The sequence below is a fragment of the Pelodiscus sinensis genome, chromosome 6, assembly GCF_049634645.1.
Source record: "Pelodiscus sinensis isolate JC-2024 chromosome 6, ASM4963464v1, whole genome shotgun sequence".
Taxonomy (NCBI): domain Eukaryota; kingdom Metazoa; phylum Chordata; order Testudines; family Trionychidae; genus Pelodiscus; species Pelodiscus sinensis.
Genome location: NC_134716.1, coordinates 43,822,432 through 43,847,015, shown reverse-complemented (window position 1 = coordinate 43,847,015; position 24,584 = coordinate 43,822,432). Strand labels below are relative to the sequence as shown.

Here is a 24,584-nt window from a genome sequence, read left to right as displayed (position 1 = left end):
TCCAAAGTCAAAAGTTGAGTCGAGATTTTGACTTACAGAAGAGAATCAACCTCCTTGACATGTATGAAGACCCCTGATCCTCCCAAAACTTACAGCACTCTGAGAATTTCCTGAGAATTGGCATTTTTTAATAATTGTGAGTTAAAATTCCTTAAAAATGAGCACTTTAAGAAATGTAGCACTCATTGTTTTTGTCCTGAATGATCTTAATCATGGAATAGCAAAAATATCAAATACTTCAAATGTTCCATATTGGTAAAACTTACTGGAATGTCATGCCCAATTTACCTTTGAAGAAAGCAGGTTTTAATTGAGTGAAATTATTAGTATTTTAATTAGAAAATAATTAGACCTGCAACAAGACCATTGTGCTCAATTGGTCATCATCTTTCCTCTTTAATTGCATTCTGCAGTTCTTTTGGATGAAATGAGTCAGTGAGGTGAAAAGAACCATATGCATGTGCCAGCATTCTTCATGTGCCAGCATGGGTTACAGGCAGTCCCCAACTTACGTGAACCCGACTTACATCGGATCCGCACTTACGAACGGGGCTTTTCTCGCCCCGGAGCTCACGGGCGGCGGGTCGTCACCCGTGTCCTCCGGGGCGAGAAAAGCTTCTCCCGGTCTCCCTGGTCTGCTGGGGGGGTCCAGAAAAGCCGCTGTACCCCCCCTCCCAGCAGACCAGGGACACCCGAGCAAAGCCGCCGCCTGGGCGGCTTTGCTCGTTTGCCCGGGAGCAAAGCCGCCCAGGCGGCGGCTTTGCTCTGGTGTCCCTGGTCTGCTGGGGGGGGGGGGGGGGGTACAGCGGCTTTGCTGGACCCCTCCAGCAGAGCAGGGGGACAGGAGCAAAGCCGCGGAGCACGCCCGCAGGGGGACAGCTCAAGCGCGCCCGGGGTGTCCCGCTGCGGGCGTGCTCCGCGGCTTTGCTCTCCGTCTCCCTGGTCTGGGTTGAAACTGACCAGCAGACCAGGGAGATGGGGAGCCTAGCCTCGGAGCACGTCAGCAGTGGGACAGTCGCGGCCTGCCTGGACTGTCCCGCTGCCCGCGTGCTCTGAGGCTTTGCTCCGCATCTCCCAGGTCAGCAGACCAGGGAGACGGAGCAAAGCCGTGGAGGACTTGGGCGGTCCCACCACCCCCGTCTCCCTGGTCTGCTGGGGGGGGTGCAGCTAGTGTCCCCACCCAGCAGACCAGGCTTTTCTTGCCTACCCCGGGGTAGAGCAGCTGGGGGCTGCTGGGTTCGTCCCGCAGCGCCGCTCCGAACAAACCCGGCAGCACCCCAGCTGCTCTGCCCCAGGCGTCCTGATTCAGCCACTGCTGGTCAGTTTCAACTCAGCAGCACCCCAGTTGCTCTGCCCCAGGTGTCCCCAAGTCAGCTGCTGCTGAAACTGACCAGCGGCTGACTACAGGAAGCCCGAGGCAGAGTTGCTCTGCCCCAGGCTTCCTGGAATCAGCCACTGATCAGTTTCAGCAGCAGCTGACTTGGGGACGCCTGGGTTTCTTAAGTTGAATCTGTATGTAAGTCAGAACTGGCATCCAGATTCAGCCGCGGTTGAAACTGATGAGTTTCAGCAGCCGCTGACACCAGTTCTGACTTACATACAGATTCAACTTAAGAACAAACCTACAGTCCCTATCTTGTACGTAACCCGGGGACTGCCTATATTTGGAAGTAATTCACACAAGTTAAATTAGATAAATGCATAGTTCAAGTACATAAGCGACCTTTATTCTGCCCTGCAACAAATGTATGATAATATACTTTAGTGTTTCCGGTCCCAGATTAGATGAAACTGACATTTAAAAATTGTGATAGAAATGTAGCCGTGTTAGTCTGGTGTAGCTGAAACAAAATACAGGACTATGTAGCACTTTAAAGACTAACAAGATGGTTTATTAGATGATGAGCTTTCGTGGGCCAGACCCACTTTCTCAGATCAAATAGTGGAAGAAAATAGTCACAACCATATATATATGACCTCTCAATGTCCCTTCCAGTCCTAGTATTCTATGATTCTATGAACATGCACAGAGTTTGGAGTGTTTAGATTGAAGATTTTAGTTTGTCCAGCAGCAAAAGATCAGGATGTAAATGTCCCTCAAATTGGAAGTGTTCTCATCCAGTGTGTTAGGTTAGGCCCATCTTTAATCTCTATGGGTATGTCTACACTACAGTTTATTTCGAAATAATGTGTCTATACACAAAATGCATTTCGAAATAGATTTTTGCTATTTTGAAATAGCGTGTCCACACTGGGTGGACGCTGAATCGCATTTAAGGCCTGCCGGAACCAGGTCCGGCAGGGCATCAGGTCAGGAGTTACTTTGTGTGGCTGCTGCCTGAGGCTATCTGAGGCCTGTGCTTAAAGGGACCCACCCCAGCTCCGGACAGCCGGTTCTCAGCTTTCCCTGCTTGCTTGCCTACCTCAATGAGGGACAGCAAAGCATTTTGTCTCTGCGTGCTCTAGTTGCCCTCACTCAGGACACCACAGCACTCTGCAACATGTAGCCAGAACTTCCCCTGGGCACTCTGGTGCTTCTTGTGGATGCGTTGCTGCGAGCCTGGCTGCACTTTCTGCAGGCTGCCATTGGGAAGGTCCATCGGGGGACTGTCAGTATCCAGGAGGCCCTGTGGGAGAGCTTCCACCCTGAGAAGCACTAAGAGCCTCCCCGGTCTGCCCCACTAGGGGCTTGTGCCTCATTCACATCCTTCCACTTGCCCCTCACTAACCCCCCTTCCTGATGTCAAATAAAATACATGTATTTTCATGAACACAAACTCTCTTTATTTAACAAAACTGGGGTGTGTGTGGGGGGGGAATGAAACTCTGGTGAGACTGGGGAAAGGAGGTGGGAGAGAGGAAGAGAGAGGGTGGGAGAGGGGAGGGGGAAACCTGGGAGGAGGGAGCTGGAAGGGGGAAGCAAAGGGAAGAAGTGGGAGGGAAAGCTCAGGGTTCGGGGGTTTCGCCGGACCAATTTGATTTTCATGCAGACCTGCTCCTGGGTTCGCATATGGCCTTTGATGGACAGGCTGGCAGCTATCCTGCCACAGACAGCCGCGTTCCTCCAGCTAGTGTGGAGATCATGGACATTGGGGGCATCCCCCCCAAACCTGAATAGGGTCCATGATCTCCACCCTGGACCAGGAAGGTGCCTGCCTTCTCCAGGCGCTGGCAGGCTCCTGGGAGCTGGCAGACTGCTCCTGCAGAGCGGTGGAGGGCTGGCTGCCAGTGGTTTGTTGGCTCATGTTTTGGGGCCACTGGGTCAGGGACAGTGACTGCTGGCTCTGGGCTGGCAGGCTTGGAGCTGACACAGGCACTGTGGCCACACTGTACCTCTTTAAGGGCTCCGGGGAGGGGAGAGGGAGAGGAGTGTTCTTGGTTGAGGCTGGAGTGGCCACCATGGCACCCTGGGAAGGCTGGATGCCCCCTATTTCGATATAAGTGTCTACACAGCTCTTATTTCGAAATAGCTATTTCAAATTTGGCATTATTCCTTGTGGAATGAGGTTTACCAAATTCGAAATAAGCGGTCCGCTATTTCGAATTAATTTCAAAATAGTGGTTTGGGTGTGTAGACACTAGTAAAGTTATTTTGAAATAACTTTGCTGTGTAGACATACCCTATGAAAATTCTTTTTTGTTCCTGTGTCTTAAAACCAGGTATTAGAAATCCTAGTTTAGTTTGATATTTTTTCCCGAGTAATTTACCCCCTGAGTGTAGTATAGGGAATTTACTTTAATCCAGGGGTTCCCAAATTTTTTGACACGAAGACCAGTAAATCCATTCATGAACTTTTGGAGGATCGGTAACATTCATTTGCGTATTCATTAATCAAATGATGAATATTCAAATAAGTTGTTTCTGGTCCTCCCAAAGCCCCAGGTGCCAGCTTTAACAAAGCTTTTGATATGGTCACCCACAATATTCTTGCCAGCAAGTTAAGGAATATGGATTGGATAAATGGACTGTAAGACAGACAGACAAAGCTGGTGAGACCAGGGTTTCCCAAACTTTTTACTTTAGTTGGAACCCTTTTTTTAGTACTGTTTTTTGCAGCCCAAAAATATAAACACATAAAAAACAAACTGAGAAAATACCAGACATATAACATGTCTGATATTGTCTCATTAGGTACGTTTTATTATTACTAGATGTATCAGTTTGTAATTTCGAACTGCCTGGTAGATGTGCTCAGGCTGCATGAATGTGTCTACCAGCCAGACAGTTTGCAACTACTCGAGGAGGCGGGGGGGGGGGGGGCACAATAGAATCCCCGTGCCGGACTCACTCATGCTTTGTGGGGGGGAAGGGGAGCAGCGCCCCGAGATCTGCATATGGCCGGGTCAGTCCTGCTCCCCACCGGCCGATTAGCTCCCCCTGCTGCACCTCCAGCCAGCCTCACTTCCCCCAACCCCCTCCCGGACAACCAGTTCTCCCCCACTTCTCCTCCCAATCTTCCTTGGCCAGCCATGCTTCCGGCGGCTGCTTCTCCCCTCTCTTCCCCCCCCATCTTCCCCGGCCAGCTCCCTGCCCCTGACCTCATGCCCCCCGGCAGCCCTGCTTCCGCCAGCCCCCCAAGTTCTCCCGGACATTCCCGATACCCCAGTCAAGCTCTGCTTCCAGTGGCCGCTTCTCCCCTACTCCTCCTCTCAATCTCCTGGCCAGCCCCCTGCCCAGCTCTGCTTCCATCGGCTGCCACTCCCCCAATCTCCCTGGCCCTCCCCGATTCCCCCATCCAGTGCTGCTTCCGATGGCCGGCTCTACCCTCCTCCTCTCCCCCCACCCCCCAACCTCCGCTAGCTACACCTCTACCGGGAGCCGGAAGATCCAGCTGCAGACTCTGCCCAGGCCGGCCAAGGTCTTGGGGGACCCAGCACCACACAGGAACTCCACTGAGGCCTGGCATTTTTTTCCTGCGGCCCAGTACTGGGCCGTGGCCCATAGTTTGGGAAACGCTGCTTTAATCTAAACCATTGGCATTCAGTATGTGTGTTTCTGGGCGGGATCACATGAGCCAGTGCAGTTGATTAGACTATACACTTCTCTGCCAATGTTCAGAGAATACCAGTGCTCCAGGAGACAGTTAAGGGGAAGATAGTGTCAGTATTTCATACAAGCTCACTGCATCTGTTTGCCATGGGAGAGTTCCAACAGCAGCTGTTCACTCTTATGGGGGGTCTAATTTTTCTGTTTACTCTGGTGAAATGTGTTAGATTTTTGAAGTATTTATTCCCACAAGCATGGAATGCTTTGCCTCCGACTTTCTTTCGCTCAATGGGAGAATGGGCAGGTAACAGAAGTTTCCTCACATTTTTATTGCTGTAATTGAGTGGTGAATTTCTGTGGTACTAATTATAAGTGGTTCTTTCACCTACCCCATTTTAGAACTAAACTTGTAACTTTTGCGGGGGGGTGCGGACGTTGGTCTTTCCCAGTGATTTTAGTTATAAAATTCCTGAAACTTCCTTACACTTGGGAATACAGGGAAATAATCAGAATTATTATAAAATATATGTTTTTAAAAATTCACTCTATAAATGTATTTTAAACTCCTCCTACATCCTTTCCCATACTGCAAACACCCCAGTTCTAACACCTTTTCCTCCTTCTGAAGTGCTTTAATTTTAATACCATTGCCTAAGTCCTTAATTTCCTGATTTAGCATTTATGACGCAAATAATTTACCATTAACAGCTGTTGCTATCGTTGGAAGCTGTTTATGTACATTCATGGTATCTTGATTCCAATGTAATTTGTCTGAAGTATCAATAATATCATTGACATACACCTTGAGAGTAGACTTGGCTGCTCCATTTTAAAGGTACCCTCAAAAGAAGACTATTACTGTTTACAAATAAAAACATTTTCTTTATATTGAATGGTGAGGGGTTTCTGGGGCTTCTTAAATGATTAGCAATAATAGCTGAGTTGAGAAGTTATTACAGTTTTTCTGAATAACAAGTGTCTCAGATGAGTCACGTAATAGCAAGGCACCATCATCAGCATCAAATGCTAATTTTAATGTAATCTCCCCAATTGACTCCCATTAAAGTAAACAAGACCAGGATCTTGTGACTGCAATGACATTTCACTATACATGTTGCAATTTGTTATGGATTTGTGGCAACTAAAGTAACCTTTGAGCCTTATACTGAAGTGGAACTCTGGTGTGTGTGTGGGGGGGGGGGGAGGTAGAAAGGGAGGGACAGATACAAGTCTAGCACTGGCTGTCTGTGGAAGGTGGATTTCATTAAGTGGAAGTTCTCTGTTTGAATGCCTGATCCCATTTAAATCAATGGGCTCAGTGAAGGTTGGTAGGTTTATTTAGACAGATCTTTGCATCTCACAAAGCAGGTTAGTTTAAAGACACTAATTAAAATTGCCAGATCCAGATCAGTTAACTCTGCTTTGCCCCCTCAGACCACTGCTTTTTAATTATTGTTCTACTGGGAAATGTAACCAAGTACTGCTTGTTTTGCTGAAGGCTTCCTGACTCCATATGCAATAGGAGAATAATGTGTGTATTCAAACCTTGGCATTCAAAAGTCTCTTGTAATTCAGACTACTCAAATACGTATTTTCCAGAGGCTCACAAAACAAAATCTTTTAATGCGCACACTGCACATTTCATTCCTTTTATTATGAAGACTTTGTGGGGCTACCTCAGAATTATTCGGTTCGCACTATATGGTCAGTTTGTTCATATGGCACCCAACGCATTCTAGTTGCTGGGCCTCTGCCCCAAAGATATTTCAAGCCAAATCAAGAAGTGTTGTGAGGTGTGAAGACAAAATTGAAGAGACTGGGTAGGGGAGTGAAGCGGTAAGGGTTACACAGACATGGGGGCATATTTGCTTTGGCTGCGGTCTATGTGTCGCTTTGGGATCATAGCATCTGTAAGTATTGTTCTCTAAAACAATTAAGATATGTTGTATTTTAAGGTTTGGTGGGGTAGAAGAAGTGATTTGATGGGACTGGAGTAGTGGGGAAGGATTTGCCAAACAAAGGAGCCTGAAGGAGAGAGAGAAGGAAAGAGAGGCAAAAAGAGAGGGATCCAAGGGGGACAGAGAGACCAGATGAGGACTGGGAAGATGGATGGAAAAGACCATGGTGCTCAGTGGTGAGGTCCACTAGCAGAGTGCAGGAGGAGTGGTCCATTACAATAGCTTCTCACTGGGTCATGGAGAGTAATGGGAACTGGCAGGCCTGGATTCACTCCTTGCATCCTCTACTGCTGGCTGGAGACTAGAGCAGCCACATTTGCTACTGTGATTTACAGGCCATCTTGACGGGGTATGTTTACACTGCAGTGAATAACCCACAGCTGGCCTGGGTCAGTTAACTCAGGAGCCTGGGTTCTGAGCCCAAACTGCTGCAGTGCAATTTTATTGTCCCACAGCCTGGTCCATCTAAGTTGCTCCAACAAGCTGAGGATGTTTTATTGCAGTGCAAACTTATCCATGGGTTGGTCTTGCCATGGAGAGTGGGGAAGAGACAAAGAGTTTGACATATTACTCAGTCGCATCTGTGTCCAGGGAAAGAGAAGTGGAGACTGGCAGGACCAGATTCACCCTTTGGGTTTTGCATCTAGTTGGGACGAGAAGACTATGTGAGCTGTGTCATTTTTATAGGTCACTTGAAAACTCCATGAAGTATCCATGATAGGTGCTTAAACATGGGATAACTCTGGAATTTCCAAGAGATCCATCTCCCATGACTTTCATAGAATCATAGAATAATAGGACTGGAAGGGACCTCAAGAGGTCATCGAGTCCAGCCCCCCGCCCTCAAGGCAGGACCAAGCTCCACCTACACCATCCCTGACAGATGTCTATCTAACCTGTTCTTAAATATCTCCAGAGAGGGAGATTCCACCACCTCCCTTGGCAATTTATTCCAATATTTGACCACCCTGACAGTTAGGAATTTTTTCCTAATGTCCAATCTAAACCTCCCCTGCTGCACTTTAAGCCCATTACTCCTTGTCCTGTCCTCAGAAACCAAGAGGAACAAATTTTCTCCTTCCTCCTTGTGACACCCTTTTAGATATTTGAAAACCGCTATCATGTCCCCCCTTAATCTTCTTTTTTCCAAACTAAACAAGCCCAGTTCATGAAGCCTGGCTTCATAGGTCATGTTCTCTAGACCTTTAATCATTCTCGTCGCTCTTCTCTGTACCCTTTCCAATTTCTCCACATCTTTCTTGGAATGTGGCGCCCAGAACTGAACACAGTACTCCAGCTGAGGCCTAACTAGTGCAGAGTAGAGCGGCAGAATGACTTCACGAGTTTTGCTTACAACACACCTGTTGATACAACCTAGAATCATATTTGCTTTTTTTGCAACAGCATCACACTGTTGACTCATATTCAACTTGTGGTCCACTATGACCCCTAGATCCCTTTCTGCCATGCTCCTTCCTAGACAGTCGCTTCCCATCTTGTATGTATGGAACTGATTGTTCCTTCCTAAGTGGAGCACTTTGCATTTCTCTTTATTAAACCTCATCCTGTTTACCTCTGACCATTTCTCTAACTTGCTAAGGTCATTTTGAATTATGTCCCTATCCTCCAAAGAAGTCGCAACCCCACCCAGTTTGGTATCATCTGCAATAAGTTTGGTATCATCTTTCAATAAGGTTGTGCTCCTAGCTGCCCCTTTGTGCCACTGAAAAATCTCTTCTTGAGAGATTAGAACATTTTGGTCAACTTCTTTTGCAGAAATGAATCGAGTCTTTTAGTTTTGTTTGGTGTCCTATCTTTAACTGCTCACAATGTCGATACTTTAGAAAAAATGCAAAGTCGGCATAACTGACAATTATGCCACAGCATGCCAACACAATACATTTCTTCCTAAGCACAGACATTTGGTAATTGGTTTGTTTATCCATCTATAATGGGGCTAATACTGATCTATTAGGCTCAGGGAGGGGGGAAGGTGGGTGGGAGGGGGAGGAGAGGGGGAGAAAGAGAGAGAGAGAGCGAGAATCATGAGCTTTTGTGGGCACAACCCACTTCTTCAGATGAGTGAAGCAAGTGTACCTAATAGGGTTGCTATAAGGATTAATAAGTCAATGTTATTAAAATACTTTGAAAATGTAAAGAACTAAATAAGGTGGTAGTTATACTTAGTGAAAAAGATCCCAATGCCAATAAATGACTTATTTAGAATGAAATACCATTTGTACAGATTATTGTTCTGCTTACACTTAAAGGGGAATTATAAAACATAATTTCTGTACATTGCATTTTATCCGGGATTAGTGGAACCTTGGAAAAAACTAAGAGACTAATGTTTACACTTTTAGCCCTTCCCTTTAAGCGCTGGACATTAGTGTTTAGGAAATTCTAAAGCATGAAAATTGAATAATGAAAAGACAAAAGGTGAAAGGTTATACATTTATTTTTCTCCCTGCAGTGATCACAGGAGCAGGAGATGGAATTGGAAAAGCATATTCCTTTGAGGTAAGAAAATCACTTATAAAATCAAAGTGGAAATATTAATGAATTGGAAACTTTTTCTCATCTAATATTCTCTGGAACTTTTAGTTAACTAAAAGTTTACTAGAGTTAAGAGCTAACATTATACATGCTTAAGAACCTGATCTTTCTTCCATTTATGTACATAATTTATGTTATCATTTAGTGAATTGGATATGACATTCACTTTCAAAATTAGAAGAATTACATGAAATATCCTCAACTGCTTCCATAGTGCCAATAAACTCACAGAGAGTAATGACTTATCCTAAGGATTTCATGCATTCTGTAATAATTATATAGTATAAACTTTAAAGAGACACTATAATCTAAAAGTACATCTACACAGCTGGGCTAAAGCCGAAATAAGATACGCAATTGAGCTATTTCAATTGTGTAGCTTAAGTCAAAATAGCTTATTTTGGCTTTTGGTGCTGTCTACACAGCAGGAAGTCCGAGAAAGATCACTCTACCTCCAACTTCCCTGAGGGTATGTCTACACTGCATTCCTCTTTCAAGAGGGGAATGCAAATGCAGCCAAGCAAAATTGCAAATAAAACGTGGATTTGAATTTCCTGTGCTTCATTTGCATAATTGTGTCCGGCTGCTTTTTTGAACTACCCGATTTCAAAAAAATAAATGCTGTCTAGACGCGGTTATTTAGAAAGAAAACCCTTTTTTCGAAATTACCCTTAAACCTCATTTTATAAGGAGTAAAGGTAATTTCGAAAGAAGGGTTTTCTTTCAAAATAACCGTGTCTAGACGGTTTTTCTTTTTTTGAAATAGGGTATTTCAAAATAGCGCCTGGATGCAATTATGCAAATGAAGCACGGGAAATTCAAATCCACGCTTCATTTGCAATTTTGCTTGGCTGCATTTGCATTCCTCTCTCAAAAGAGGAATGCAGTGTAGACATTCCCTCACTCCTAGTAAAATGAGGGTTAGGGGTAAGAAGTCCTCCAGCTTGACTTTATTTTGTCATTACGTTGAAATAACTGCTTGCAGTGTAGATATGGACTACTTTATTTCAGAATAATGTCAGCTATTCCAAAATAACACTGCTGTGTACACGTACCCTAAAGGGCTAAGTTTAGGACTAGAAAAGCCATTGATCTGCATTCCATTTTCAACTGACCTGCTGCTTGGTTTTGAGCAAGTCACTAATGCCAAATATTTCAAACTTAGGTGCTCAACTTTAAACACACTAATTTGAAAGTTTCAGATGGTAGCCGAGTTAGTCTGGACAGGATAAACTTAAAAAACAACAAATAGTCTGGTAGCACTTTATAGACTAACAAAACATGTAGATGGTATCATGAGCTTTCATGGGAACAGCCCACTTCTTCAGATGACCGGAGTATCTGAAGAAGTGGGTTGTGCTCACAAAAGCTCACGATACCATCTACATGTTTTGTTAGTCTATAAAGTGCTACCAGACCATTTGATATTTTTTAAGTTTAATTTGAAAGTGTTAGCCTTAATCTGTATGCCTAGATTTTCTCAGTTTTAAGACTGGGATAATAATATCTACCTAACTCCCAGAGATGAGTATTTAATATCATTGCCAACTCTAACAATTTTATAAGTTCCATGCTGTTTACTTAGGCTATCTCTACACTACAGAGTTTATACGGAAAAATGGCCGTTTTTCCGCAAAAACTTGTGGAGCATCCACACCTCAAGTGCATTTTTGCACAAGTAAATTGAAAGATCAGAGAGGTTTTTGCGCAATTGGAAATCCTCATTCTACAAGGGAGAACACCTTTTTGCGCAAGAGCTCTTGTGCAAAAAGGCATGTGTGGACGGGAAAGAGGGGGTTTTTGTGCAAGAAGAGGGAAGAGGAAAAAGCACAAGTGTCCTGGTGGCCATTCTGTCCATATCAATCACTGCTTCCTTGCAAGAGAGCTTCCAGGCAGACTAGATGCCTGCTTGCAAAAAATGCATCACTTTTTCGATGTGCTTTTGCAATGTGGATGCTCTCTTGTGCAAGAAGTTTTTTCAGACGATATCTTCCGAAAAAAGCTTCTTGCACAAGAAGTCTACAGTGTAGACATAGCTTTACAGTCCCTGCTCCTGGTAACAAGTGATTATAGAAGAAAGTCAGTTTTAATTTAAAAAAGATTTCCAGACCTCATGATTGTAAAGAAAAAGCTTGAAAATGTTATCTGACTTACATATATATCTTGGTTTCTGTTATTTCTTTTTTTTCCACTCTAGCACATCTGATGAAGTGGGTTTTATCCATGAAAGCTCATGATACTATATAAATTTTTTTTTAGTTTGTAGGATGTCACAGGACTACTCGATGTTTTGAACATTTAGGCTGCATCTAGACTGGCAAGATTTTGCGCAAAAGCAGATGCTTTTGCGCAAAATCTTGCTGCCTGTCTACACTGGCCGTGAGTATTTGTGCAAGAACACTGACTTTGTACTGTACAAAATCAGTGGTTCTTGCGCAAATACTCCAATGCTCCCACTCAGGGATAAGCCCTCTTGCGCAAGAGGGCCAGTGTAGACAGCCAAGTTAATTTCTTGCGCAAGAAAGCCCAATGGCTAAAATGGCCATCGGAGCTTTCTTGTGCAAGAGAGTGTCCACACTGGCATGGATGCTTTTGAGCAAAAGATGTCTTTTGCATTAAAGCATCCGTACTGGTATAGATGCTCTCTTGTGCAAATACTTTTAACAGAAATTTTTTTCTGTTAAAATTATTGCGCAAAATCATGCCAGTCTAGACACAGCCTTAGGCTATGTCTAGACTGCAAGCCTCTTTCGAAAAAGAGCGTCTAGACTGCAAGCAGTACTTTTGAAAAAGCAAGCCGCTTTTTCGAAAGAAAGCAGCGAGTGAGTCTGGATGCTCTCTTTCTAAAAAGCCCTGTTGGCATTCAAGAATGCCTTTTTTCGAAAGAGCACTTTAAAAAAAAGGCGTTCTTCCTCGTGAAATGAGGTTTACCGCCGTCGAAAGAAAAGCCACGTTCTTTCGATTTAATTTCGAAAGAACGTGGCTGCAGTCTAGACACAGGTGATGTTTTTTCGAAAAAAGGCTACTTTTTTCGAAAAAACCCCTGAGTCTGGACACAGCCTAAGTGTTGTTAGTATTGTATTTTGTTAGAACATAAAAAGCATAAAACAACACTGCCTCGTACTTATAGTTTAATATTCATTGTTTGTTTGTTTATTATTGTGTCCAAAGCAGCCTCCATGATCCATGAATCAGACCCTTCCCATGCAGAAGACTGGGTCAGTTTCATTATCTGCAGCATTCCTCCTTCCCTTCTCCTTGGTCCAGTTCTCAGTGAATGGCCAGGTTGTGGGGAATGGATCAGCAGGGGAAGAACGTGCAAAATAGGAGAAATTAGCATGCATGCCCATCTACGTCTTCAAATCCACATTTATGAGTGCAATTACCTATGTGTGGAACTTGGAACAGTGCATACAAATGAGTGTTTGGATGATGTTTAACTAATTTGTTGTTACAAATGCTGTGTTGCCCACACAAATGTGGGTTTTGTCTGCATACAAAGGTGCAACTGCAAACGTTAGGTGTCAGTGCACAGTGGCTGCTTTGTGGTACTTGAGCAATGCAAAGCAACTGAAAACGCAGCTTAACAACACATTTTATGTTTGCTTTGTGACACTGGAAAGGTGCAAAAAAACTCGAGTTGCTTTTGGAAAAATCTGGCTGTTACTGACCAGTTATTGTACGGAACATCTGTTAATTATTTTGGCTTTTGAGTATGAGTATGAGGCAGATTCTGCCATTGTTATTAATGATGAGTAGACCCTTACTCGACAAGTAGCCTCATTGACTTCAACTCAGCTCAGCTAATGTACAGGGCAGGTGCCAGGGTTAGGCTTCTGTGGGCTCATTGCTCATCATCTTTACTTGGCTGGCACAGGATTTTCTGAGGCTATCAGTATTTCCAATGTCTTGGGCTGATGTTCAGAGACAGGTCTCTGTGACAATGCTGGCTGAGTTCTTCAAGCTGCTAGTCTCATATCAAGGCAGAGAAGTCCTAAAAGGTTTCTTATTTCTCACTTGCTGGCTGATTTCACAGATCAGATATTTGGGAGGTTTCTGGTTCTGGATGTTTAGTGCCTGGGGCTGATCTCAAGGCACAGTCTTCTTCTGTGAGAATTGCTGGCTCAGCAGCCACAGCTTGCTTGGGTGATGGCCAATCTGAGACCTCTGTGAAATTACTACACCACACTTTTAGCATGTCATGGCACTGGCCTTTGGTTGTTTACAGGTTGACATTTCTATCTTTCTGACATGATGCCAAGGGACAGACTTCTGTGAGTATTAGTGGCTTAGCACCTCTTCTTTTCTCAGCTAATATGAAGACTGGTATGTATGTACAGCGTATGGCTTAGCATTTCTAAATACCCTTAACTTGCTGTAGTGAAGTGAAAGCACAGATCTCTGGGAGGTTGCTGGCTCAGCTGAACTGGGCAATTTTTGACAACAACTTTCTTTGTTTATTAAGAGCTTTGTATCTTTAAACATTTAAGGCCGGCTTGCTTAAATCAGGGTTTCACTAGATGATTTTTGAGAGCAAGGAATGTACTGTAATATGATATAGGCTTTGGTATTTAGGAAAATCTTTGGATGAATTGTTAACATTTAGAATGTTATTTACAGTATGGTGATCACTGTGGCCTGAGTTACCCAATTTCAGTTGATTCACTATCTTGCACTGTTGCAAGAATCTCCCATTAAATCCTTCTGCAGACTCAAATATTTCAGTCTTGTTGTAGCAATAGTGCCAGAGGTAGCATTTTAAGCAGATTGGCAGAATCTGTTTCTCCTTTTGGTGAGCTTCATCTTTGCAGTCCCACTCTCCCTTCCTACTTCTTCTGGGCCAAGTCATTGTTGAGAGGTTTGAGTCAAACAGGTCTCACAGGTTTGAACTTCAAGAGACAAAAAGAAAAAGAAAAAGTTTGGGGTGCCAGCCCTGTCAAAAATCCCACTGTACAGACCTTAGAGGAAAAATAAATCTCAGATTTTACAAACCTCTAGAAATCTAGAACAACATATATATACATCATAGTCCCATATGATAAGTTCCTATGATCTGTCTGAATATTACCCGTTTGTGTGCTTAACTGCAGTAATAGCATGCACAAATATGTCCCAAAATCTGTGTAGCAGTTTTGCATGTGGCTCAAGCTATTTGAAAACTTGGCTCATTCTGGAAGCTACCAAAATGCAGTAGAAGGCATAGTGTGTTGCTGTGGGTTTTTTTTTACTGGTTTGATGTGTGTGAAAGCCTTTTGTTAGAGATAATGCAGATAGGGTTTCCAGGTGTCTGGTTTTCACCCGGACAGTTTGGTATTTTGGCCTTCTGTCTGGTAAAAAAACTCAGAATATCGGACATGTATTTTCCTCTGTTTTCCTTGGATGGAAGGCCAGTGATGTCTGCAAGGGTGGAGGGCAGTGAGCAGCACGGTAATTTAAAGGCGCAATGGCCTTTTTTTTCTCTCAAAAAGATTGCCGGCAGCATCTGTGAGAGCAGTGGGAGTGAGGAGCTTGGTACTTTAAAGGCACAGCAACCTTTTTTTTTTTTTTTGCTTAACGACTTTGGTCTCCCCCTTTATGCTTCTCAACAGAATTTTTTTTCCCGTGTTGGTTTTTTGTTTTTTTGTTTTTGGAGGGGAAGTGTTCGGTATTTTTTTGTTAAACCATCTGGCAACCCTAAATGCAGAGTAGGCTACAATGTTTGCTTAAGCCTCAGTTCTGCATGAGCCTTCTGCTAACCTATTTTTCAACTTGCTTACACTTGTCACTGTTGGAAATAGTAATGATGAACTTGCCTTTTGGAGATCCCAGAAGTTCATGAGCATTTAAATCCTTTACCACTGGGAGTCAGGATTTCCTAATACAAACAGCTTTATGTTGCTGGGAGCTGGTGCTTGCTCTCACATGTGGTGGGAAATTCTGTTCTGTTCTCTGCATCATAGGCCTTGTCTGTTGTAGGAAAATGCATTATCTTAGAAGGTGCTTTAAATAAGATGTTTTTACTAACAGAATGTTAAATGTGATGTTGCCCTTAAAAATGAATTTTCAGTATCAACAAAGTCACAGTATAAAAACCCACAGAGTACTATTTTCCAACTCTCTATTTTGCATTTAAGAATGGCTATAATCTAATCACATTTCCATTTAGCTGGCTATAGAGAAGCTAATGTGATGCCTATGCTTCCATCATGATCCCTGTTTATGAGGGTTTTACTACCTGGCCATAAACATTTATACTTGGCTGAAATTTGGCATGTGAGGTCTTAGCAATGAAAATCATTATCGTTTACTTTTTGCAGCAAACTACGAATAAAGGTCTGTGAAATGTATTTATTAAAGCAGAAACTCAGCAAAATAGCTCAGTTTTTGATTATATTTATGTTGCCAGCATGGATCTGAATACTTAAAACCCCCATCTAAACGGTCCCAAAATTACAACTTGGAATGAGTGACCATGGAAACAGCGATCATGTCTCCGCTGCTTTCCGAATGGATTGGAAACAGCTTGAGTCAAGCTTACTGTGGACAAAGGGAAATTTGCCAGTACGTAGACAATTAGAGTTCTCTTCCTGAGTACTTCAAATGCAGCCCTTCAAATGAGCTTTCAAAATGCCACAGTGTCTAAGTGTTTGCATGTCTCTTTGTAGCACCGGACAATTATGTAAGAGTCTCCAAAAGCTCAGAACTGTGAGAATGGTCTTTGTGCTGAAAATGCAAATGGTTGTTTCCAATGCATTTAGTGGACAATCTCCTCCTCATACTCTCGATGTAGCGAATTCTTAAACAAAGGTCCTTATTTCTTAACATTCTTTTCATTGTTTCAGGGAAGCTCAATGGGACAAACTGTTTCCCTCAAATAGATTTAGGGGGGAAAGCATTGCAGGGAGTCAGTTACAGAAATGAATGCCTTTTCAGTGTGTGGGCTTCGTCAGCTAGTTTCTTACTTGGTACTTTCAGATGAAGTTGGCCTTATCTTTCTGCATGTTCATTCAATTCTGCCTTTCCCTGGGCAGCTCTCTAGCTTCAGCTGAATTCTCTCTCTTGATCATGCACCTTAGCTCTAGTGCAACTTCAGCTTGCTAAAAATGTACATGGTCTTTCAATCTGTACACAGAGGTCTAACTGAGAGTGGAAATGTTTATGTTCATAATGTGTGTGTATATACACAGAGAGAGAGAAGTTAGATACAAAAATAAAATATTCTTGCTGGAAGATTGTAACCTAACACTACTTTATTTGTTAGACTTCAGAATTATAACACACAAGACCCTCAAAATAGAGAGCGACAAAGCAGGCTGCTCCATAACAAAGAGAGATACAACTCACCCACCTTACTCAAGGCTGGCTGGCTGGCTGCCAGCAAACTGACTGTTGCTAGGCCTCGAATTACCAAAGAAGCCATTAAATTAAGGGGAGAATATGACTATTTGTTTTGTGTTATTTTCACATTACCTCACCTACTTATAAAGAGACTGACATTAAAAAGTGTTTGCATCTACAAACCTAAATTCTTACCTACGTTTTTAAGGAAATGCTATTGTGTGCATAAAAACTCTTGCTTGTTTATTTACTTTACTTAAGAATGTTCTTGTTTAAGCTTTGCAGGCATGGTATATATGTTATATAATATAAATTCTAACCAAAGTCCAAAATATATAATCCTTTAAAAACTTGTCCCAAAGTTAGGATACCTCCCACTATGCCCCTTTTCTCAGGGGGGGAAAAATACATTGAAAAAAGATGAATTATTATAGAATGACCTGGAGATCAACCAATTCAGGTTCTGGTGAATTAATGAACAATTCATTTCTACAGCAAAAAAAGTCACTTAATGTTTTCACCACCGGAATGCCATTGTTTTTAATAATAATGTTAAATACATCTTTTGTAGCTGGCAAAACGTGGACTAAATATTGTTATGATAAGCAGAACACTTGAAAAACTGCAGAAAGTAGCCACTGAAATTGGTAAGTGTTTAAATCTGAAGATAACTTTAAGATAACTCTCAGGCAGTGTGGTCTAATAGAGCATTGGATTCAGCAGACCTTGGATTCTGTCCCCAAATGTTTGCAGAATGTGAAATTCCTACAACTCAAATGAGTATAATCCCAACAGTGTGAACGTGTATTGATTAATTTTTGAACAGTCACATAAATGTGTGGCAGGGCATTGAACCCAGCTCTTCTTATTCCCACTCGTGTACTTTAATCACTGGAGAACATGTATGAATTGAGAAGGATTACTCCTCTGACACATTCAGCCCCACGAGTTACAGATGTGCCATGGCAGTTCCCAGAATTGGATTTCTACATGGGCAGAAACCCAGAACTAAAACACTGTGTATCTCAAGGGTTGGAATATAGAGTAAAATTGCCACCTTTTTAGACAGGAAAACCTTTAAAAAATCAAGATAAGATTTGAGAAAAAAGGAGATTGGGTTTGTGGAGTGCAGACCAGTAGAGTCATGGTCTCTATTAGGCTACTACAGGTTGAACCTCAAAAATCTGGGACTCTTTGGTCTGGAAACATCCAGATATTCCTGGACCAGAGAGTTCCAGCTGTCCAGGTTCAGAAGCACAGCCTAGGCGGGCTGATGAGTGAGGAGTGCAGCCCCAAACAGGCTGTTGTGGTGGGGGCACAGCTCCAGTGGGCCAGAGGCAGCAGGGCTGGAAGCCAGGAGTGCAACCCCAGCCACAGCTGGTGCAGTGGGGAAGGGGCACAGCCCCAGCCAGCATTGACATGGGGGGAGGGAGGAGGGGAGCAGGAGGAAAGGGGGCTAGAAGGCAGGAAACACAGTACCAGTCGGGAGCAGAGCCTACAGCCAGGTAGAGAGCCTTGATGTTCCCTGGTCCAACAAACTAAATTGTTTGGGACCACCTAGGTCCCTAGGATGCTGGACTAGGGAGGTCCCACCTATAATGTAATACATTTTGGCTGTGTCTACGTTGGCATCTCTTTCCGGAAAAGGGATGCTAATGAGACACTTCGGAATTGCAAATCCACGGGGGATTTAAATATCCCCCGCAGCATTTGCATTTACATGGCTGCCACTTTTTTCCGGCTCGGGGTTTTTGCCGGAGAAAAGCGACAGTGTAGATGCGATTTTCTGGAAAATAAGCCCTTTTCCGGAAGATCCCTTATTCCCACTTGAAAGGAATAGGAATAAGGGATCTTCCGGAAAAGGGCTTATTTTCCGGAAAATCACGTCTACACTGGCGCTTTTCTCTGGCAAAAACCCAGAGTCGGAAAAAAGCAGCAGCCATGTAAATGCAAATGCTGCAGGAGATATTTAAATCCCTCGCGGATTTTCAATTCCGAAGTGTCTCATTAGCATCCCTTTTCCGGAAAGGGATGCCAATGTAGACACAGCCTGAGTGTACTGTATGGAAAACATTGATCAAGCCCTAAAACTAACGCTATGTTTACACTATGAACCACTGGACAGCTGTGTCTAATGGATAGCTAGACATCCCATAGGGTTGCCAACTTGCTAATTGCACAAAACTGAAACCCTTGCCCTGCTCCATCTCTTCTCTGAGGCCCCACTCTTGCTCACTGTATCTTTCCCCTCTTAATCATTTGCTCTCACTCATTTTCAGTGTGCTGGGGCAGAGGGTTGGGTTGCAGTAGGCAGTAAGGCCTTTGGCCTCTGGATACAGCTGGGGATGAAAGATCTGGAGTATAGGAGAGGGCTTATGGCTGGGATAGATTTGGGGCATGGGAGTAGAGTTGGCAGATGGTTGAAACAAAAATACCAAACACCGCCCCCCCCCGCAAAAAAAAACACCAGAAAAAAATTCTGTTCAAGAAAAAAAAGGGTGGGGGAGACCAAAGTTGTTGAGCAAAAAAAAAAAAGACACTCATACTTATTCAACAAAAACAAAAAAAAAATTAATATAAAACAGCATTAAAACAGCATGTCCCCTTTAAGAGTGAGTGCAGGGATAGGAACAGGGGAGCGGTTGAGCACTAAGATCCAGGAGAGTGATTGCTTCCCCTTGGTCTTTTTGCTGGCAGCCATTTTGTGCCAGCAGCCTTGCAGAACCAGGTAAGCATGGGGGCTGGTGTTGGGGGGCTGCGGATATTGGGGGCCGGGAGGCTCGGGGGGGGGGAGCGGAGGCTGGGCACTGAGTGTTTGTGGGGTTGCCAGGTATCCAGCATTTTCGCCTCCTGTCCGGAGGAAAAAAGATCAGAAAATACCAGACATTGTAGGTGTCTGGTATTTTCTGAATTTTTTTACCGGACAGGAGGTGAAAATGCTGGACTGTCCGGGTGAATACCGGACACCTGGCAACCCTACATGGGAGGAGGTTCAGGATGCAAACACTGGGCAGCCCTTACCTCAGGCAGCTCCCAGGAAGCAGCAATATGTCCCTCTGGGTCCTAGGCAGAGGTGTGGTTGGGGATTCTTCACACTACCCCTGCCCACAGGCACTACACCCACAGCACTCTTCAGCCCAGTTCCCAGCCAATGGCGGCACCCCTATGGCCACTTCTGAACTGGCTGGACATGCCAGCTGGTTCCCAAGAGCTGCGCAGAACCTTCCAGGGAGCCTGTCTTCCCTGCTGTGGCCAGCCAGCCTTTTAGGGGATCCTTCAGCAGTGCTGACTAGAATTACCAGGGTCCCTTTTTGAAACACCAAGCATCCGGCAAACATAATGCCACAGTGGAAAGCAGGCTGCGTCCATGCTGTGGTGTGCAGCTGTTTGTGGCTGTGGAGGAGGGGAGCCACCGAGGCAGCAGAGAAAGGCTTCAAGCAGGTTCATGCCACCAGAGACTTTCACTACAGTGAGGAAAGGTGCTGCTGCCACTAGACTCATTCCCCATAGATTTAGGACTAGATTCAGCAATTAGTTCAGGCTCCTTTGTGCTCCTCAAATGCGAGGACTCATCTGGCTGGAGCTGATGGAGCTGGCTCCTGCACTAGCCATTTTCACCCCAGAGCATACTGGGGAGCAGGGAGGGAGCTCTGCTCAATTCCATAACAATGAGTCTCATGCCAGGGTTAGTACAGACCCAGAGAATCAGAGAGCTATAACTGGCATCCTAACAGCTTCCCAGCTGTCTTGCCCCAAGCAGAGCTCAGGTGTACAGAAGAAGCAAACTCTTGCCGAATATGAAGATATGCCGATAACTGAAGTGGAATTAGAAAGCTCACAATTTCTGGGAAAATTAGGGTCTCCCTGTCCTCCCATCCCCTCCCAGAGGCCAAGTTTTTGCCCCATATAAGAATCAAATAGGAAAGTTAAATACAAAGGCCAATTCCATATTGCTCTAGAGTCAGTTTCCATTTCACTCCTAGACTTTCTAGAGTCTACATGCATCTGAAATGGTCTCTGAATTTCCATAGTTGACAAATGTGTGTGTTCAAGAAAGGGAGGAGGAGAAAAACCTTTAAACTGGACCTAGATTCACCGAGCAAACCTTTCAACAAACGTGGTTCAAAGTTCAGATGCTCACAAAACCCCTGAAAAAAGGTTTAGTCATAAATATTTCTCTGTTGAGCCCCCTTGTTAGCAGAGTTATCATTTGAACTCCCTCACAGAGAATTTCAGCTTTCATTTTTTAAATCAGTCAGCCACTCTTCTATGTAAAGATAGCATTGAAAATGTAAATTGGACATAAACCAAATGACTCAAGAGACAGCATTCTGCAGCTGGGTGCCACTTCCAAAGCAGATGGAGTAGATGAGGGGAGGGGTAGAGAGTATAGATACTCCTTTTTAAAATAAGTCAAAGTTGAGGTGTATCCCAAAGAGTTGCCTCAATAATTCACCCCATTCAATCCTTAGGCTGGTCCATTTTACAATGGTGTGATTATGAATAATAAAAATAGGCTGTATTTCAAATGGAGGCAACAAACTATTGTTTGACAACCTGCCCCCAACATGCAAAGCCCAGTTGTGCCTGTTGAAATTTTCATTTTACAAAGAAGCAACCTTTTAAAATAATTGTATACATTTTACATCAATCTGTCAGCATGTTCCATAAACGTTTCAATTCAATGTTTCAATAAACTGCAAATCTTCTCTTACAAGCTCTACAATAATTGAGGAAAATCTTAGAAGTTTTGCATGATTTATACTATTTCCAGTTGGGGGGCTAAATTTTGTCCTGATATTTGGACAGAGCTCTCTCAGATTTCGGGGCAGAAACTGACTTTTCCCTTAAAAATGTGTTACAGAAAATGTCTTTTGCTTCTATTTTAATTACTCTTAAAAAGCAAGGGATTTGAAACAACTGCATACAGTACAGAATGTAATACAAATGGGTGAACCAGGTTCTTTGTCACATTCCTCTTATTACTGTTCTCTCTTTTTATGTGGGTCTATATATATTACATACTTTGTGTATTAATTACAGAACAAGCCACAGGTAGAAATGTGAAGATCATACAAGCTGATTTTACAAAAGATTACATATATGAGAATATTAAAAAAAGTCTTCAAGACTTAGAAATTGGCATTTTGGGTAAGTTAATTTGACCCATTTATTTAAGAATATTTTGATAAATGTATTCATATTTATATAATATATTAAGCAATTGCTTCTTACTATGCAGCTACAAACTGGAATCACTTGTTTTAGAACACAATGTATATGACACAAACTAACAAGTTGGTTTTAACATGGAAATGTTAAAACCAAGTGTTTTACTTACTTAATAAGCTTGTTTTGATTGTTTATTATACAAGTGGTAGAGAGATGCTCAAGGCATTCTGTGGGTTCCCTATTTCTCCAATAGGGTACAGTAGTTAATTTACCTCTAAACCAATCTACCACCTACTGAGCAGTATCTATCCATTTTATGTGATGACTGCCTGTTTAGTTTCAATGGATTCATTTTCAGAGTTTATTTTACAGCTGTGTGGAATTTTAGCCTGGAACCTGAAAGCCACTAGAAATGAACTTTTGGTTAAAGCTTACTGGAATGATATGGATTGGAAAAAAGTATTTTAAATAGCCTTTTAATGAATCAAAAAAATCCAGTAATAGCCTGGTTTTGCTTCTATTGAAGTCAGTATTGATTGCTTCAGGGAGAACAAGAGAGGACACTAATCTAGATTTTCTCTTCACATACAACTTAAAAGCTAGTTAAGGATAAATCTTTTGTTTAACCAGGTAAACTGTACATCTTATCCAAATATAATTTTTCTTGTTCTGTTTCCTTTCTGATTAGTTAACAATGTTGGAATGCTTCATAATCCTCTTCCATGCCGTTTCCTTAATGCAGCAGAGACAGATGAGGTAGGATTTGCAATGTAACAATTAGGGCCAGAGGTTCCATTTAATAAGGAGCAGATCCTGAGTCCATTGAGGTTGGTGAAAGCTGCACTGATTAATTTAGTGAGGGAACTGAGCCCCAACTGAACATACTTAAGGTTTATGGCCTTTCAGAAGGGTCTGAGGGTATGTCTACATTGCCACCCTAATTTGAACTAGGGTGGCTAATGTAGTCATTCAAACTTGCAAATAAAGCCTGGGATTTAAATATCCCAGGCTTCATTTGCATGTTTCTGGGCACCGCCATTTTTAAATGCCCTGTAGATCGAACTACCTGCCCGCGGCTACACATGGCACAGGCTAGGTAGTTTGAAATTAAAGCTCCTAATTCGAACTACTGTTACTCCTTCTGCAATGAGGAGTGATGGTAGTTCAAATTAGGAGCTTTAATTCGAACTACCTAGCCCGTGCCGCATGTAGCCGCGGACAGGTAGTTCAAACTACCGGGCATTTAAAAATGGTGGCACCCAGGAACATGCAAATGAAGCCTGGGATATTTAAATCCCGGGCTTCATTTGCAAGTTCGAATGACAACATTAGCCACCCTAGTTCGAACTAGGGTGGCTAATGTAAACATACGCTGAGAAGGAAAAGGGATGTTAGAATAAAGCAATATTGCCTGAAGGGCAACCTAGTTCCTTAGGTTTAATAACCAACCGGTAGGATTTACTGGCCTACAGTGTAACGAAGGATGAGTAACCTCTGGGACCATGATTTATTATATGTTTGTATAACATCTACTGCATTGCTGCCCAATATATATACATTAAAATTTCCCTGCTTTGAAACCATTGTTTGTCTAAATGGAAATTGAAAAACAAAACATATGAGCCCAAATTTACTTTGTCAGAGAACAGAGGCACTTGGTATGTGCAGGGTATTTTTAGAGAATTAATGACCTAGCTGACTGGTTAAACCTAAATCTGTTGAATCTCTTTTCACCTTATTCTTTTATTATGCTATACAAGCAGTGTAAAATAAGTATCTGTCTAACTCTTTTCTCTACTCTCCAAAATATCCAGTTTATGCTAAAGAAAGCTACCAATAGATCACTAAGGATAAGTCTACAATGTCAAATTAAGATCCATAACTTCACCTACATTAATTGTGTAGCTGAAGTCAAAGTAGCTTAAGTCGCCTTTTGGCACTGTCCACACTGCAGGAAGTTGAAGAAAGAACACTCTTCCTTCGACTTCCCTTACTCCCTGTGAAAGCAGGGTTACCAGCATAAACCAAAGTGCCCCTCTCACTTTGAATTATCTGTCTTCACTAGATCCACTAATTTGAATCCTGGAAGATCGACAGAGGCAGTTTCAATCTTCTCAATAATATAGACATACCCTGAGAGTCACATTTTTAAAGTGTTTCAACCTGACAGCTGTAATTTTGTTCTGTGACTTGATTTGATTGCAAAAATGCATTTTAATTTAATTTAATTTAATTTAATTTATGTATGTATTCATTTATTGCCCAGCATCCAAGTTTTTGAATACACAAAGACTAGGTTTCTAAAACTGACACTGAACAAATCATAAGAATGTACAGCTGCCAGCTTTGAAGGCCACATTTAAAATATGAGTGAAGCAGTTCATATGCATTTGTGCATCTTGTGAACTTAGTGCAGTTAGCGAGATTGCGTGACAAACTGGATGATTGTGCAGGAAAATAGATATTTGCATATGCAGTCATGGTAAATGTGCATGCATTTTTGCAGCCTCCTTTTGAATTACTTTACCCTGAATGTTCCATTAGAAAACTTTGCAAAAAAAAAAAAAAAAAAAAAGCTTAGATTTTGATGCCTC

General features: G+C 42.8%; 1 protein-coding gene across 2 annotated transcripts in view; it reads left to right on the top strand.

The window, feature by feature from the left end:
- Nucleotides 1-4,834: 4,834 nt before the first annotated feature.
- The window catches only part of HSD17B3 (hydroxysteroid 17-beta dehydrogenase 3), a 29,740-nt gene continuing 9,990 nt past the window's right edge, over nucleotides 4,835-24,584 (top strand). The window contains exons 1-5 of one of the 2 annotated variants that reach the window (XM_025187894.2): nucleotides 4,835-5,291; nucleotides 9,419-9,465; nucleotides 17,390-17,465; nucleotides 21,862-21,969; nucleotides 22,679-22,746. In XM_025187894.2, the coding sequence (XP_025043679.1) occupies nucleotides 5,138-5,291; nucleotides 9,419-9,465; nucleotides 17,390-17,465; nucleotides 21,862-21,969; nucleotides 22,679-22,746 (453 nt within the window). In that variant the 5' untranslated portion in view covers nucleotides 4,835-5,137. The remainder of the gene's footprint in view (nucleotides 5,292-9,418; nucleotides 9,466-17,389; nucleotides 17,466-21,861; nucleotides 21,970-22,678; nucleotides 22,747-24,584) is intronic. The other variant, XM_006129378.4, reaches the window with a different exon arrangement.